Genomic DNA, 14,866 nt, shown 5'->3' on the forward strand with positions numbered 1-14,866 from the left:
AATGTTGCGTGCGCGAAATCTGGACCACTGCGTCTCCTCGCATGTGCGTAAAACAAGGTCAACTCCGCTGTGTGTGCTCCAGCAGCTGGACCGAGCGTGTCTGATGCAACACATGGGAAACTGGAGGCAATCGCGACATGGAGCTGAGAGAATAGCGATCGCCGGGAGCGATAATGACGGTGAATGTAATACAAAAGCTCAATCTCCACGGTGGGTAAGGGGCACACGAGGAGGCTGTTGTGCTCTTCATCTCTCCCTGTGCTTCACCACGTGGAACTCATTTTGCCAACCCCAGCGGCGGGCCCAACCCAAAACCACCGACCTTCAATGTTGCTCTAACCAGCATGAAAGAGAGGAGGTTTTTTGGGGCGAAACGTAGTAAACTTCATCTGAATGTGTTTTGCTACAAACTAGAAACATTTTCCAGCTGGGTTGACGTGTTTCTTGCACGCGTGAGATGCCTCTCAGGGGTGCCCGCTAAAATCCTATTTATCAATTAAAACAAAGAACAACACACTTGTCTGCCTGACCGAACGAGGAATGCAGCCGAGCGGGCTGGTGTTAACGTTATCTCTGTAATGCAGAAAGCTGCTATTCAAACATATGAAGGGAGGATATGCATCCTCCAGTTGAGAATAAGAAGAGCGCAGAGGACAGTGCGGATGTCATAATCTTACAGTAAATCAGGACAGGCTCATTTGCATGACAGTGAACATTTGATATAAGAATTTCTTTTGTCATGCAAAACACGAGGAAGACCAGTTGAAAGAGTCATTGTTCAGCCTTTGGTAGCCTGGATAATGCTTTGTTATGCTACTTTAATGGCCTGCAGCCTAAGCAATCCTGCCGCAGATCAAATAAACTTAATGCATTACTGCAGAGCTCATATGCACAATAACACGGGAACTCCAAAACTTGTTATTCAACATGCTGCAGCAATTTGCCTGATAATGCAATGAGGGGTTCCAAAGGAGTAGAGCAACTTTACAACCTCTCTGGGTTTCTTTGCCTCTTCAACAGATTTAACAGCACAGTAAAAAATAAAAAAGATGGGGGGCCTGTTTCCATAAATGCCTCTGACTAAACAAATGGCAGACACAAACCAAGCATTTGTTCACTCTGTCTTGTTTGTTTAGTATTATGAAAGAAGTAATAATACTGCACTCCCTCTACACAGCGATTAAACAGTGGAGTGTGTTCAGGCAGAGGCTTCTTCAGCTCTGCTGCAACAAAAGATTGGCGCAGCAGGTCATCCTTGTCCACCGCAGGGACTGAATATGATGACTAATATTATTCCTATACACAGCAGCATGTTAATTTCCCCTTTGGGTTGAATGTATCGTTCAATCAGTTCAAATCAATGTTTGGTTGAGCTCTTGAACTCTGCCAACGTGATGGAAAATCATTCTCCCAAAAGATATTCCCTCGTAACAGGAAGAGCTTTGGTGACCGTAAAACATGCTGGTCCAAAATCTCCCAGAGGTGTTCTGCTAGCTTGAGATCTGATGACTGTGAAGGCGACGACACACGAATCCCAGCCTTTAAGTGAGTCCTCCTGACCTATAGATGGAAAGGGACAATTATTCTGGAAGAGACCCCCCCTCTAACCAGGATAGAAATGTTTCATGACTGAATACTTCCAGAAGTCAGAACAACAGAGCCAGCAGAACCCTTCATTGCAGGGGTGAAGGGTTCATATTAAGCGTAAGACTGATTCTATTGTGAATCTGCCATATAGACAAGCAGTAGATGGGCTTTGAATGCATCACAATTACTGTCTAATTACAGACCCCATTAGCATGATGGTGATGCTGAGAAGAGGGGCTGCGCTTTTAATAAAAACTACCCAAGCTTTTCTTGTACTCGGAATCACAAAAGCTCCACACAACGTGCTTAGTCAGACACAACTGTCAGCCACAGTTGTCATTATTCACCATGTGCACACACTCGTTCCTGCCACTGACGAGTCTGAGAAAGCTGCTCAGTTAGCTTAACGGTTGTTGATTAAAGTGACGCAGAAGAAAATAGCACTGATACAAAAAAGGCAATACGAGAAGCCTAATGTTTACCAACAACAAGCAGCACTTACTTCATTAAGCTAGACAGTGAGAGGCTGAACGGATAGAGCATTTCTAACAACTGCCATTTAAATGGGTTTCCATTCGCACTAAATTAGCCAACAGAGTCAATAACGAGCTAACAGAAAAACTCACCTTGCGTTGAGAGGACGGACCCGGACGGCAACTTTAACGTTTGCCATGAAGTCTGGCGGGTAGTTTTACACCCAACACGGCACTTGACTCGAGTCGGAAACGCTATGAAATAACGCTTCTCCTGTGAGCATAATGAGTTTTATCAAGTATTCAGACGTATCGGGGCGACTTTTCCTCAGACATCAGCCCCCCCGCTCTGCTCAAGCCATCTTCAGCCAGTCGGTCGGAACTCGAACCGCCCGCCGAGTCTCTCCAAAAGTCTCCCTCTACAAAGGGACTGAAACTTCCTGCCGGACAGACATGAGGGGAGGGCGGAGATGCTGCTCCATACTCCTCCCTAAGCCACATTTCAAACTTTTTTTTTTGTTGTATGCCTGTTAGTATTTGAATTCCCCAACTGTTTTAAGAGTGAACCTTTGTAGGACACTACACATGATTGACTTATGGTCAGAGATAAACTGCTTCCATTTTAATTGCAAAAATAAAAAAATAAAAACACTTGCGCCCATATATGTCTTTATTACTCATCATTTTAATTTCACAGTAACATTAAAAATATATATTTCAGTTTAAAAGCAGCAGAGAGTACTGCACAGTTCAACGTGAACAAAAGCAGTCACAAATGCACTCCTGCATTCAGAAATGTATCATGCCATCACTAGTTATGTGGTCAAAGGCAGTGAAAGTGTGAAAGTGCTTCTCTAAAATACTAGTTTTCTCCAGTTGGCTTTATCATTCTGGGGTTTTTTTGGGTTCTTTTTTAAAACAGTCTTAGATTTCATGCTTCCGAATCTGAATCCAGACATTTGTGTTGTACCTTTTTTTTTTTAAGGTGAACCCAAACTTACACGTGAGATTTCAGAAAAAATAAAAAAAATCTTGAAATCCATGCTAATGCCCCCCCCCCGGCCCTAGATACACACAAAAAAAGCTGGCTTGCAGAAAGGTGCATTAAAAGATGAAATTATGTGATCCGAAGCTGCCATCCCAGACTTTGAAGGCTGCACTTACTTCACAAGTTAAAACCAAAAGGCTTTTAAAGGCTGAATGTAAAACGGGTTTGAAAAATAATAACAAGAAGTCACCCGGAATCACCTCCCGCTTGAAGAAAACACAGGCAGATTTGACGTAAGACAAAGTGGTGATCACACACACATAGGTTGGTGGTGGAATACTGGGTCGTTTGGTGGTCACGTCGCTCCCTCTACCGTCTGATGTGAGACCTGCAGCCTGTCAATGTGCGGCTGCATCTCAGCCAGAGGCGGGGGGAGTTTCAAACTCTTTGACTGCAGCTTAAAGTTCTCAATCAGCTCCTGAAACGCAATGCAAGCAAAAATAAATCACTTGTAAAGAAATGCTTCTGGAGGAAAACATGACAACAAGAAGGCGGTGAAGCCTCACCACTGGCAGGGCCAAGTCGGTTAGTTTCTTCCAATGAGAAATGACCGTGTCCTCGCTCAGTATCCCTCCGTCCACCAGCTTTCTAACCAAGAAAAGGTAGTTCGACTTCTAAATGACAAAAAAAACACAACAACAGAGAAACGGGTTACAAAAAGTCAGACGCTGCAGAGTCCATCAACCTAAACAAAAGGTAGTGATAGAAAAGGGGACAGCTACGGCCGTGAGGCTGTAAAATAACTGCTTCTCTGCTTCTTACGCGTCACACGGAAATAAGACAAGATAAACATCGCTTTTCCACACGCGTGAACTTGTTGAAGAGTCGGTGTTGTATTCTCTAAGGTTCGACTGCACCGCGGCATCGGCTGGAGAGGAAAAAAAAAAAAAAAAACGATGCGAGGACGTGGTCTCCGTGTCGTCACAGTGAGCTGTCAGAATAGAAGCCTCTCGAATTGCAGTTCCAAAACAACAAAAACAGTGGGAAACGTGAGCAGCTGAAATATCGATACGTCAGTCAGGCAGCAGAGGCCCGAACTGTTGAAAGAAAATCTTCTTGTTCGTCTGTCTCCGATCCCGAATAAAAGGCGACTCCGTGCTGCAGCACTGTGGGTATAATCTTGGCGGAGGATCGTTCGAAGAGCGCCGCTACTCGTTTATTCAACCGCGACCCGTCGCATCCGAGCATCTGAGCAGCTGATCGTACGTCAAATTAACCCAGTCGATGTGACTGCAGCGGATGACATTTTTCCCCCCCCAGTATTGACAGTGATGTAATGCCTATGCTACCAACTCTGACCTTGTCTGATTTCCATTTCAAAACTGTTACGCGAAAGCACCGAGAGGGTAATTCACACATGACACTGACACACTCAAGCTGCCGGCGGATTAATGGAAAAACGGTCCATGTGTGAAAGGGTTGATTTTAGATTCTTTTTTTCTTCCCCCTAGTGTGTCACCATTTAGGGTGATCTGTTGGAAGAAATGCTATGATAGAATGTAAAAACAATGTTTTCTCCTTGCTCCTCCACTACTATCAGGATCCTTGAAGGAGTAAACCAAACCTGTCAAATTACCACGAAGGGGTTTACAAAGCTCGTAAAAAAAAGCTTTAACAGGGCACTTGAGGACAGTTGAGATCAACATGCTGTGTGAATGACGAAGCAAGTGTTGGCTCAGGTTGTTCTATGTTGCCGATACAGATTCGCTTTTATAGAATTTAATAAGTAAGGATTTTAATTTCTTTTAAATGGTCATCTGCACAACGCACACCTGTTGCATGAATACACACTTTTCTGTGAGGAAAAACGACACGGCAGACCACAGCAACATCGTTGACACGTCTGTATTAGTCAAGAGTTGTGGCGTTCCTCGTACCTCTGTGTCGCTGGCCTTCAGCACAGCGGTGACCACGAGAGGAGTGAAGAGCTGATGGAGGGGGGCGGAGGAACAGCAGTCTCTCTCCCACAGCTCAGCAAGCTGCTCCAACAGTTTTGAGACAGGAGGCTCTGACCCTGAACCGGGATCCACAACAGCCCCGCCATGTCCATCGCACCCTGACAGAGGCAACACTGGCAGCTCTCCAGAAACTACACACACACACACACACACACATCTGATGATCAGGTCTGTGAAGCACATTTCATCATATGTGCACTTGAGCGGCAAAGCAAATGTTACACAATAGACATATGTGAAATACGCCTGCAAATAAATAAGATTGAAAATGATCGGTGCATAAAAAGATGTCGTATCGTACACATCACAAACACCCCCCTACGATGAAAAGCTTAATCTTCACAGCTCAGAATCTCTTACCCAGTTTGCAGGCCAGTAGCACAGTGGAGTTCAGAAGCATCTGCTCAGACAACACTGTCAAGAACTAAATAAAGAGATAAAAGAAAAACGGTGTGAGGCACAAAAAAAAAAAAGAGAGAGAAAAAAATAAAAATCAATGAACTCAGCACAGGCGTTCTTTTTGCTGCTCTCGTGTACCTTTCTGCAGGCCAGCGTGCCTCCAACTCTGTGCAGCAGCGCTCTGAGCTGAGAGCCGGTCGGCAGCTCCTCGTCAGTCCTGGGGCCTGCAGCGATGCTCAGCAGCTCCTACGTTAACCACAAATTCTGGTGTTCAGCCACACGTCGTTCAATTTCACTTCAGCGCAAAGTCTATTAGGACTCCCCGCTCAACGTTTGGGTCAAACAAACACTAAGCTGTCCCGACCATGCGGCAAATGGAACACTAAAACTCAGGAAATCCCAAACAGCTGCCTCTGTTGTAGCAGCTAAAAAAAAAACAAAAAAAACCAAGCGTACCTTAATCTCAATGAGGACTTCGGAGGGCAGCGAAGCACTGTGGTCACATCCAGGGGGGCAGGACATCGCTCTCTCACCCCCTTGCTTCTTCTTGGGAGTAGTCGACTGTTCCTGAGCGACCAGCTCGACCGCAGCGCCGTGCACGCCGGCAGAGTCTGGAGCTGCAGGGCAGCCGAGGGCCTTCATGACACGATCATACCTGCTCTTCCACTCTCGCCTTACAAGCGCTTTGCAGAGAGAACAGAATCAAACTTTAAATGGGTGTCGGCCTACACCAGAAAACGTGTGCAGGAATGTGTAGTTTTCCCAAGGAAAGGGATCTTTAACTTGCTACCTGTGATGTTGGCAGAGAGCCAGCTGCAGGCCTTTTCTGCGGCGAGACGTTTGGTGATGTTTTCAGATGTCACCAGGACCTGAGGAGGAGTTCAAAGTTTGCGGGTCATGAATACAAAACAGCACAGACGTCTCCACGCCAACACAAATGCCATTTCTGCGCGTTTTGCTCCGCTCACGTTTTTGATGCAAAAAACATAAGCCTTTATTTCCGCAAATTTACCATTGATGAGGTCTCGTCGGGGAGCAGGATCCGTACGGCTTCGGGGCTCTTCTCGTTGCAAAATCTACAAAACACAAAAAAAAAACACCCCAAAAAGGTTCTCAAACAGGAGTAAAACTACAAATGATGGTTTCAAATGAGTTCTTTCCTCAACAACCACTGGGCCTTCACTCATGAGCACATCTGCACATAATGGCTACTGAAAACGGATCTAATATCTTATCACCAAATCTCTGCTCCGCCGAGGAACAGCGGGACGCTTGTAAAAGACGCCGTTGTACCTGGTGGCTCTTTCCAAAGCATCCAGGCCCGAATCGCAGAGCTGAGCACAGATGGAGTCGTTTAGCTTCGAAGGATTTGAGTTCGGTGACCCCAGTCCATCTCTCAGCATCTTCTCTCCTCTGTCCACCAGTTCACTCACCAATGTAGCCCTGTTTCAATTGTGCACAAGAATAAAGAAGCACGTGAACGCAACCAGCAACACTCATTACGCAAGCAGTCTCCACGTGGAATTTGCTCATGCCGAAAGGAACACTGTCGAACACATTTACACACTAAGCTGCCGTCTGAAGTGCTGGTAATGTTGGAGCGTTGAACAGCTTCCGGGCTCTTAGGTAGGCAACCGACCGAGGTTGCGGGATGATTAACCAAATATACTGTGAAGGTCCGTCACAATTCTAAAAGATTTGGCGGAAGGCGGTTCAAAGGAAAAATAAAAGTGTCAAAGTTACGCTCGATCTAGAATATCAATGACCTGAAAACCTGTAAATGCATCGCGGCTGATGTGTCATTATCGCACCCAACCAAGCCCTCAGCTCTGTGATACTGACTTCATATGCTTGACGGCGTTGGATCCGACCCTCTCGGCCACAAACTCCACCGTGCGGCGCAGCGACGAAGGCTGGTTGTGAAAGAAGGCCTGCTCCAGATCCACCTGTCGCATTGGAAGCATTTGGTTCAGGTCCGAACACACAGGCAACTCGGCGGCACTGCAGAGGTTCTCTCGTTCACTCACCTGTAGTTTCTGCTGCGATCGGTTCGCAGTCGGCGTGTCTTTGAGTTCGGCAGAAGTGGGGGTAATCTTGCGGATAATTCCTCCGCTCTTGGCAGAGCTGCCAGACACGAAGGCAGCGAGAAGCTTACGAAACTCACCTGAGCAGATGGAGGCAAAGCAGAGCGTGTAGCCACAATATGTTACACTGTGGTGTTTGTGGGTGAGCATATAAAATGGGATCCAAAGCTCTCTGTCTTCTAAACATAAAAAAAAAATTTACAAAAAGACTGCTACTCACCCAGAAATGGACAACATGTATGAAGAAGCTGCTGATTCACCAGGGGAATGCTGTCCTAAAAATGAACAGAAAATACATCCATGTAAAACGAGCCGGCTCCTTTTTTCCTTTTTTTTTGGGGGGGGGGGGGGTATTTTCCTTACAAGTCCTGCAGAACTTGAGCTGCTGTCTTCCACCACAGCCACCGCAGTAAACTCGCTGGTGAAGAAAATGTCCTCGGGAATCACGGGGATCTGCACAAGTTCAAATGTAGCAGGTTACTGCCCGCAATACCGTAAAGCAGTAAAAATGGAAGATGGTCCTCAGATACGTCTCACCTGGAACAGCCATCCCAACACCGACACCAGCAGGAGCTTGTTCAGGTAACACATTTCTTCACATCGCTTCAGCAACATCCTCCTAAGAGCAAACCAAAGCAAACTGTTCAGCATTTACAGAGGTGTTTATCTCGGGTTACGGCACAAGAAGGATGCTGACGGGGCATTTTAGAGAGGGTGTGACGTGGAAAAGAAACGGCCAAACCTGTAAAGGAGAAGCAGTGTACCCAGCGCCGTCCGGTAGCAGAGCAGCAAAGGGCCGACAAAGTCCAACATGGAGAGGAACTCCACCAGCCAGGGAACAGTCAGGATGGTGCGCCTCCTCCTCATGCTGTTGCTCAACACAGCACACACGTCCAGCACCGGCATACTCTGTGAGGCCCAGAAAACAAACACAGGCGACACATTTTTCACCAAAACTATATAAGAAAAGACTATGATCCCCCTTACAGGTTTCCTAGCGAGAAAAAAAACTAATAACATTCAGGGGAAAGTCATCTCTTATGTTGACCTTTGCCCAGAGTCACCGTCTCCGTCTCACCTTGCTGCGCAGGGTGACGGACGTCTCCTGTATCTCTCTGGACGGTCTCTCAGATGTTTGGTAGGGCAGAAAGGAGATGAATCCCAGGAACTTTGCCAGAAGACGAGCTTGGAGCAGCACTGAGGAGAACCTCTGCTTCTCATCCTGACAACGAAAGGGTTCAATTACAAACAGCGGACCGATTCATCTTTTCTGAACGGACGGACGGGGGAGGAGGGGCAGCATACCTGCTGCTCCATGTCTCCATCTTCCTCTTCCTCTCCCTCCCCGATGGAAGCCGGTGGGCTCAGTATGGACACCTCATCGAGCTGGAGTAGCTGGCGACACAGGCTGTCCTGGAGGTGCTGGTTCAGCTGACAGCTGGTGCACATGTAAGACATGTTAGGCGATGCTTGCTTGTTTCATATCATATCTACGTATCATCTAATGTCTCACCAGCTGGCCGACTGGATGAAATCCCTGAAGAATTCCTGGTGACCTGGAAAAGACGGAGGAGGGCAGGGACCAACAACTCCATGAGGCTGAATGAGACGTTCCTCGAGGCGCTTTAGTCGACCCAGGCTATCAGCTCCCAACATGCCGAGCAGGTCGGCATCAGGGGTATCTCCGGGAGAGCCGTTCGCACGGGGGCCTTTACACATCTAAGGAAGCGGGAGATTTAGCACGCTGTAGTGCGCCTGTTCAAATGCACAGTTTGAAGTTTTGAGGAGGTCTACCTGAACAAGCTGCTTCAGGAACAGACGGGCGAAATGGGAATGGTTCCCCGCAGAGGTGAGCTGGTTCATCATTCCCCTGTAAGCGACGACAGAAACGAGAGACTCCGTTAAAAGGAGCCGTTTAATCGGCTCTTAAACAAATACGATTCGTCGAGAGGAGATCAGGGAGCAAATAACTAATTGCACCTGCCTGATTCTACCACCAAGTGTGGAATCGAAACTCCACCCCGGTTCTTTGTGAAGATCCTCCCACTCTCGCAGCACTTCATAAAAAATATCCCTAAGAGGAGGGTTAGAATGTTCAAATACAAGAAAAAAAAAAAAAAGAAAAAAGGTGATTAAATGAATGCAGTGATCAGAAGAAGATTAGAAAGTAAATGCATTGAACAATGCATCACATACCAATCAAAGACACAATCAATTAAAGGTAGGCAGCTTTTGGTTGAATCCTTCTGTCTGACCTTAAAGGGGTTATTAGGGACGAGAACACTGTGATGTACCTCTGTTTTTTAAAGGTGTGGAAGGCCTTGTCGCTACCAAAATTGGATCGGTTGTCAGTGGCAGGCTGGAATGGAACCGAGTGGATGAAAGTGGGCACCGAGGGAGAGAGCTGGAATAGAAAAAAACACTTTGAGCTTGTCAAAAGTAAATCCGAGATGGATGGTACAAAAAAATAATAATAATAAAATAAAGACTTGCTGCACATAGGAAACCTCTTTAAAAAACATTAATACAAAAATACATATAAATACTAAACAGGTTTTATAAACATTGTTTTATAAACAGGTTGGAGTATTGGAAGGATGTTTTATTGTATTTTAAAGGCATAAAACAAAGACTGCACGTGGGTGATACCTTAGCTGTGCTTCGATCCTGTGCCTGGGTGAGGCAGTCCCTGAGGTCTGGAGAGAAAGAAGCCACCCGTTCATTCTCCGCCAGCATACGCAAGGTACACTTGTCCAAATGAGCCAACAACCTGACAGACAATAAGAAGATGTTGGTTAAGGATCACCGTGACGATACATCCCTCAAGTGGGGAAAATCTGTGCGCTGTTATGCAAAAATAAATTTTTTTTTTTTTTTTTTTTTTTTTAAAAGACTCACTGAAACTGATTTTCCAGAACCTTCGCCGCAAAATACACACAGTTGTGCACTTGTCTCAGGTAGCGTCTCTCTAGAACATCTGCAAGTGAAACAGAAGTATCTCCATTTCAGATCAGATCCTTAAAGCTGCAGTCTGCAACTCTTTTTCAAGCATAATGCCTGGAACTGTCCGGGGATTCTGAAAGTAGTACATTAAATACCCCAATACAAAAAAAAAAAAAAGAGTTCTCTAGGTCCCCTATATGTCCCGCTAGGTCCCTCCAAAGCCAGCAGGTTTGTTTACAAAATTGCAGACCGGACCGGTAAAAGGTAACCAATCAGGTTACGAGCTGGGCTCTGCTGCCTGTCAATCACCGATTGTGCACGCGTAATACAAGGTAGGCTCGTCCCCACGCTTATTTATCTAGACTATTGAACTTCATTACGGGCTAGTCTACTTACTGTGTCTTCCATGATGCAAATGACAGGTGAGTTGATGAACGAGGAGTCGTGTACGCACATCTGGCGTGCACGTAGACGTGCACGAGTTCTCATGTGTTTTGATGGAGCGGGACAGGAAATTGAATAACTTTTTATTTTTTGGTTAAAAAATAAGCATTTCTTGCATTTTGCGACTACGGAGGTCCCCGTTTTCAACTTCAAGCGTTCTGATAGATCATGTAAACTCTTAAAATGCCAAAAATTAGGACTTTACGTATGACAACAACAAATCCTGCAGACTGCAGCTTTAATCCCAACATTTCAACGTGACGAGTCGAATTAGTCAAGAGAGAACGGCAGACCTGCACACAAAGTTTCCTGCTCTTCATCGCTCTGAGCATGAGGAGACCGAGACGTAAGCAACTGCATCACAAAGAAGAGCTCCAGGAAAATGTTTGGCACTAAATTTTCTGCAAAACATTAGAAAAGAAAACATTGTTTTGAAATTTCTTTTAAATATTTCTCGGCAGGATCTTGTTAAAAAGGCATCGGTTTGTACATCCTTAAGTTAATTTAACTTCTTTTGCACTCATGTTACTTAGACCAGCTAAACTGTGTCCACAGCAATTATTTCTTAGCTCAATACTACAACCTTGTGGTTACTTACCAGATATGCAGGTGCAGTAGAGCTCAGCCAAAAGATCCAGCTCTGAGGAGAATGTGACTTTGGATGGTTCAGGACAAACCATCTGCAGATCTGGCGTGACTTTAGGTCCCGTCCTAACCCCCGTCTTTGTTGGGGTGCAAGGGTCCAAAGACGGCGGCAGAGGAGAAGCGACCTGCTGGGCGCGCTTTGTCCTGCAAAGAAGACATTTCTGATCATACAACAGCAGCAATGCACAAGTGTGAAGCAAGGGAGGTTACATTGGGAGTGCTGCCATAACGGCTACAAACCGATACATGTTCAGGGACATGTGGAATAGTGCAACTGAGAAAGGTGAAATGTACACAATAATAAACACAGTTTGTTTTAGATTTTCATGAACTTTTGAAAACAGAACATATAAATAATCCAGACTCTCAAACGGTCATCATTGGAATGCAGCAGTGGCCGCAGCAAAAGGAAACGATAACTACTGCTTCCTCATTTTTGTCGAAATAACAATGAAATGACTTAATGTACGTGTGCACGTACTTCTCCCTTTTGAGTAATTCCCTCTCTTCCTGCAGGCTCAGAGGACTACCCGCTGTCATTGGCCCCTCTGGTGTTTCTACTCCTGGCGTAGGGCTCGAAGGTTTCCTGAATGGGGTGGATGTGAAGCAGGTCTTTGGTTTAGAGTGTGGCCGTTCCGCACTGACTGGCGTTGGGTTTATTCTCCTAGATGGTTTGGATGTCCTGGAGGATAAAAAATAAAAAAAAATTTAAAAAAAGCTGTCAGGCAAACTGAAAAGAGATTAAGAAAACAAACGTGCAGTTTTACTAATCTTAAAGCTGTTTTGACTCACGCAGGAGAAATGGGCGATGACCCGATAGGAGGGAAATCTTCCAAATTGCTGAAATTGAGCCGACTTTCATTTGTGGGGGAAACCTTCTCGCTTACTTTGCCATAGCCCCCTCCTTTTACCGCTCTCCTCCCTCCAGGCTCCCAACGCCCAGTCTCATCACTAGGATGTCCTCCCCGCTCTCCTCCGTATCTCCCTTGTCCCCCAGCTGCTGTGCCAACACCACTCTTCTTGCGGCCCTTATGTGACTGGAAATTTGGGCTGTGTTGTGGGTCAGGAGGAGAAACCATGTAGTCGCCTAGACTGATCCTCTGCCCATGGCGGCGCTCAGAGCCTGACGGCCTGGAAGCGGGGCTATATGATGTGGAAAAAGAAGGGCTGCTGAAGGCACTAACCCCGCTCAGACACTGGGAGCCTGACTGACCAGCAGCATCCCACTCACTCCCAGGTGACACAGATGCGGCTGGAGAAAAAAGCTGGACCCTGCTGGCACTCCGTGAGCCAACTACACCGCCAGCAGAACGAAACGTCCTCTTGTCAGAGAAGCCCTGAGTCTGTTCAGCAGGTCTGGGCCGGCTGGGGGTCTTAGCTGGTGTGGCCGGGCCATGGGTAAGTGCTTGACTGCTCTGCTCTCTCAGGAAATTCAAGAGGAAGGGGACAAATTCATGTTTGTGAACTGTCAGTCCGGCATCACTGAACGACAGCTTGTCACCCACCTGTTAACGAGCGAGACACAATGGTTACAAAACGGACTGTGAGAGATAGATCACTTATAATCGATGCTATTTCACCCATGATGCACCCAAGATTTTAAGTAACCACTAACTGCTTTAGGTTTGTGCAGAAAAAAAAGGATCTGACCTCGCTAACAATGCATCAGCTAACAATGTCTAGCTGCGTGTACACCTGTATACAGCATTAAAGATAACAGCACCAACTCGCTACTGTATCTTATAATCAGTTTATGCACAAAATAATTCAATCCAATCATAGGGGAAGTTGGCTACATAATATCTCATATGGAGTCCATGCGATCCACACCTAACGTGACTTGCTAGCTTGGCAGCTAAAAGTTTTGTTTACAAACAGTTGAGGGCTGTGTCATCTCATAAAACACGCCACACAAAGGCATGCCCGTCGGAAATTATGCTCTCATATCAATCCCAACCATCTCATACCTACCTCGGCATTCTTCAACCAGTCCAGGACATTTTTAATATGCGCTTTCCGTGAAAGAAGAGATTCCAAAAGAGCCGCCATTCCGGCCAGGAGGTTCGCGGCTAAGAGACTGGAAGGGAAGGGGCGGGCCCAACGTGTGCGCATGCGTATTGTCGTTTCCGCCTTCCTGATCACTTGTGTAGATGACGTTTGATCGTGACAGTTCCGAGGTTAGGAGGCGGAGGACGGAGGTCACGTCAAAGTAAGCTGGTATGATTAACCAAGCTGTTATAAACATGAATACATCTAATATCAAATTGCATACATTCTAATAGAGTTAAATTCAATAATTTATGAGTAGTGTAATTAAGGGCCATAACCTTATACTCATGATACATGACTTTCTTTGTCTCTATATCACGTTTATTGCTATGTATACTATTCATGTACAACCTCCCAACAAAAAAATGAGACAAATAGGAATTGAGACACATTGTGAAAAATGAATAGATACAAACACCTTATCCTAAATTGGAAGTAGGGCAAAAAGAACATGCCAAGTGTGACGACTGAGGAATGTTATTGTTAAAACATGTGTTCACCAGCAATAGAAAAGTCGTGACACAAACAAGTTGACCACAGTGTTACATCACCTCTTCTTCTAACCACACCCTGTAAGCGTTTTAAAACTGAAGAGAGCAGTAGTTTTGTAAGTTCAGTGTTTTCCCACTCTTGTATGACACAACAGTTCTGCGTCTCTTAGTCAATGTTTTTTTTCTTTTCTTGCACATCAAATGTTTTTCAAGGGGTTTCAGGTCTGGACTGGAGGCAGGCAAGGTTAGCACCTGGATCGGGACTTTTATTAAAGTCATGCTGAATGTGGTTTGATACCATCTTCTCTGAATAAGCACATCATCTAGATGATCACATATGTTGCACCAAAACACGAACACACTGTTCAGCATTAATGGTGCCTTCACACATGTTCAAAGGAACCATGCCATGTACACCATTGCTCCTCTGTAAGATGCAACACCCTTTTTTTGTCAGATTTTGAGTCACCAGACCACAGGGCAGTTGTCTTCAACATAATTCCACATCAGAAATGACAATTAATCCATTAACATGAATTTGCTGATTCGGTTAGAAACGGTGTTCACTGACAATGCTTGTTAGAAGACTCTTGAAGCCCATGCTGGGATTTTCACTGCACAGTTATGTCTGTTTTCAATGCGGCGTCAGCTCTGCCTCGTCTCTTCTGTACAGAGATTTCTTTGGATTCTCAAAACCTTTCAATAATATGTCTGTGACGATAACGAAAACCCAAACTCTTTGCAA

At 45.6% G+C, this 14,866-nt stretch overlaps 2 protein-coding genes across 3 annotated transcripts in view; both read right to left on the reverse strand.

Moving 5' to 3' along the window:
• The window catches only part of stard9 (StAR-related lipid transfer (START) domain containing 9), a 36,926-nt gene extending 34,424 nt beyond the window's left edge, over positions 1-2,502 (reverse strand). For both annotated transcript variants that reach the window (XM_075448910.1, XM_075448909.1), the window contains exon 1: positions 2,214-2,502. In XM_075448910.1, coding sequence (XP_075305025.1) covers positions 2,214-2,260 — 47 coding nt within the window. In that variant the 5' untranslated portion in view covers positions 2,261-2,502. The remainder of the gene's footprint in view (positions 1-2,213) is intronic.
• Positions 2,503-2,716: 214 nt separating this feature from the next.
• cdan1 (codanin 1) lies at positions 2,717-13,659 on the reverse strand. The gene is made up of 28 exons (XM_075448047.1): positions 13,553-13,659; positions 12,374-13,086; positions 12,063-12,263; positions 11,535-11,725; positions 11,230-11,337; positions 10,448-10,526; positions 10,199-10,319; positions 9,844-9,953; positions 9,534-9,623; positions 9,344-9,419; positions 9,063-9,268; positions 8,855-8,987; positions 8,628-8,771; positions 8,292-8,458; positions 8,087-8,168; positions 7,913-8,002; positions 7,770-7,824; positions 7,493-7,629; positions 7,308-7,411; positions 6,759-6,908; positions 6,478-6,541; positions 6,256-6,334; positions 5,922-6,148; positions 5,604-5,711; positions 5,427-5,490; positions 4,986-5,197; positions 3,615-3,722; positions 2,717-3,526 (listed from the first exon to the last, which is right to left on the reverse strand). The coding sequence occupies exons 1-28, from the start codon at positions 13,628-13,630 to the stop codon at positions 3,404-3,406; spliced, it is 4,020 nt and encodes a 1,339-aa protein (XP_075304162.1). The 5' UTR covers positions 13,631-13,659; the 3' UTR covers positions 2,717-3,403.
• Positions 13,660-14,866: the final 1,207 nt, after the last annotated feature.

The sequence above is a fragment of the Odontesthes bonariensis genome, chromosome 17 (assembly GCF_027942865.1).
Source record: "Odontesthes bonariensis isolate fOdoBon6 chromosome 17, fOdoBon6.hap1, whole genome shotgun sequence".
NCBI classification, from domain to species: Eukaryota; Metazoa; Chordata; class Actinopteri; order Atheriniformes; family Atherinopsidae; genus Odontesthes; species Odontesthes bonariensis.

Bases quoted from the DNA above. Each gene is read 5' to 3' on its own strand.
- cdan1 (XM_075448047.1), bottom strand. From the start codon at position 13,630: ATGGCGGCTCTTTTGGAATCTCTTCTTTCACGGAAAGCGCATATTAAA. The intron at 12,264-12,373 runs GTGAGTCAAAAC...TTTATCCTCCAG, and splicing joins TCATCGCCCATTTCTCCTGC to GACATCCAAACCATCTAGGA. The intron at 9,624-9,843 runs GTACATCACAGT...CCCTCCTCTTAG, and splicing joins CACACCTTTAAAAAACAGAG to GGATATTTTTTATGAAGTGC.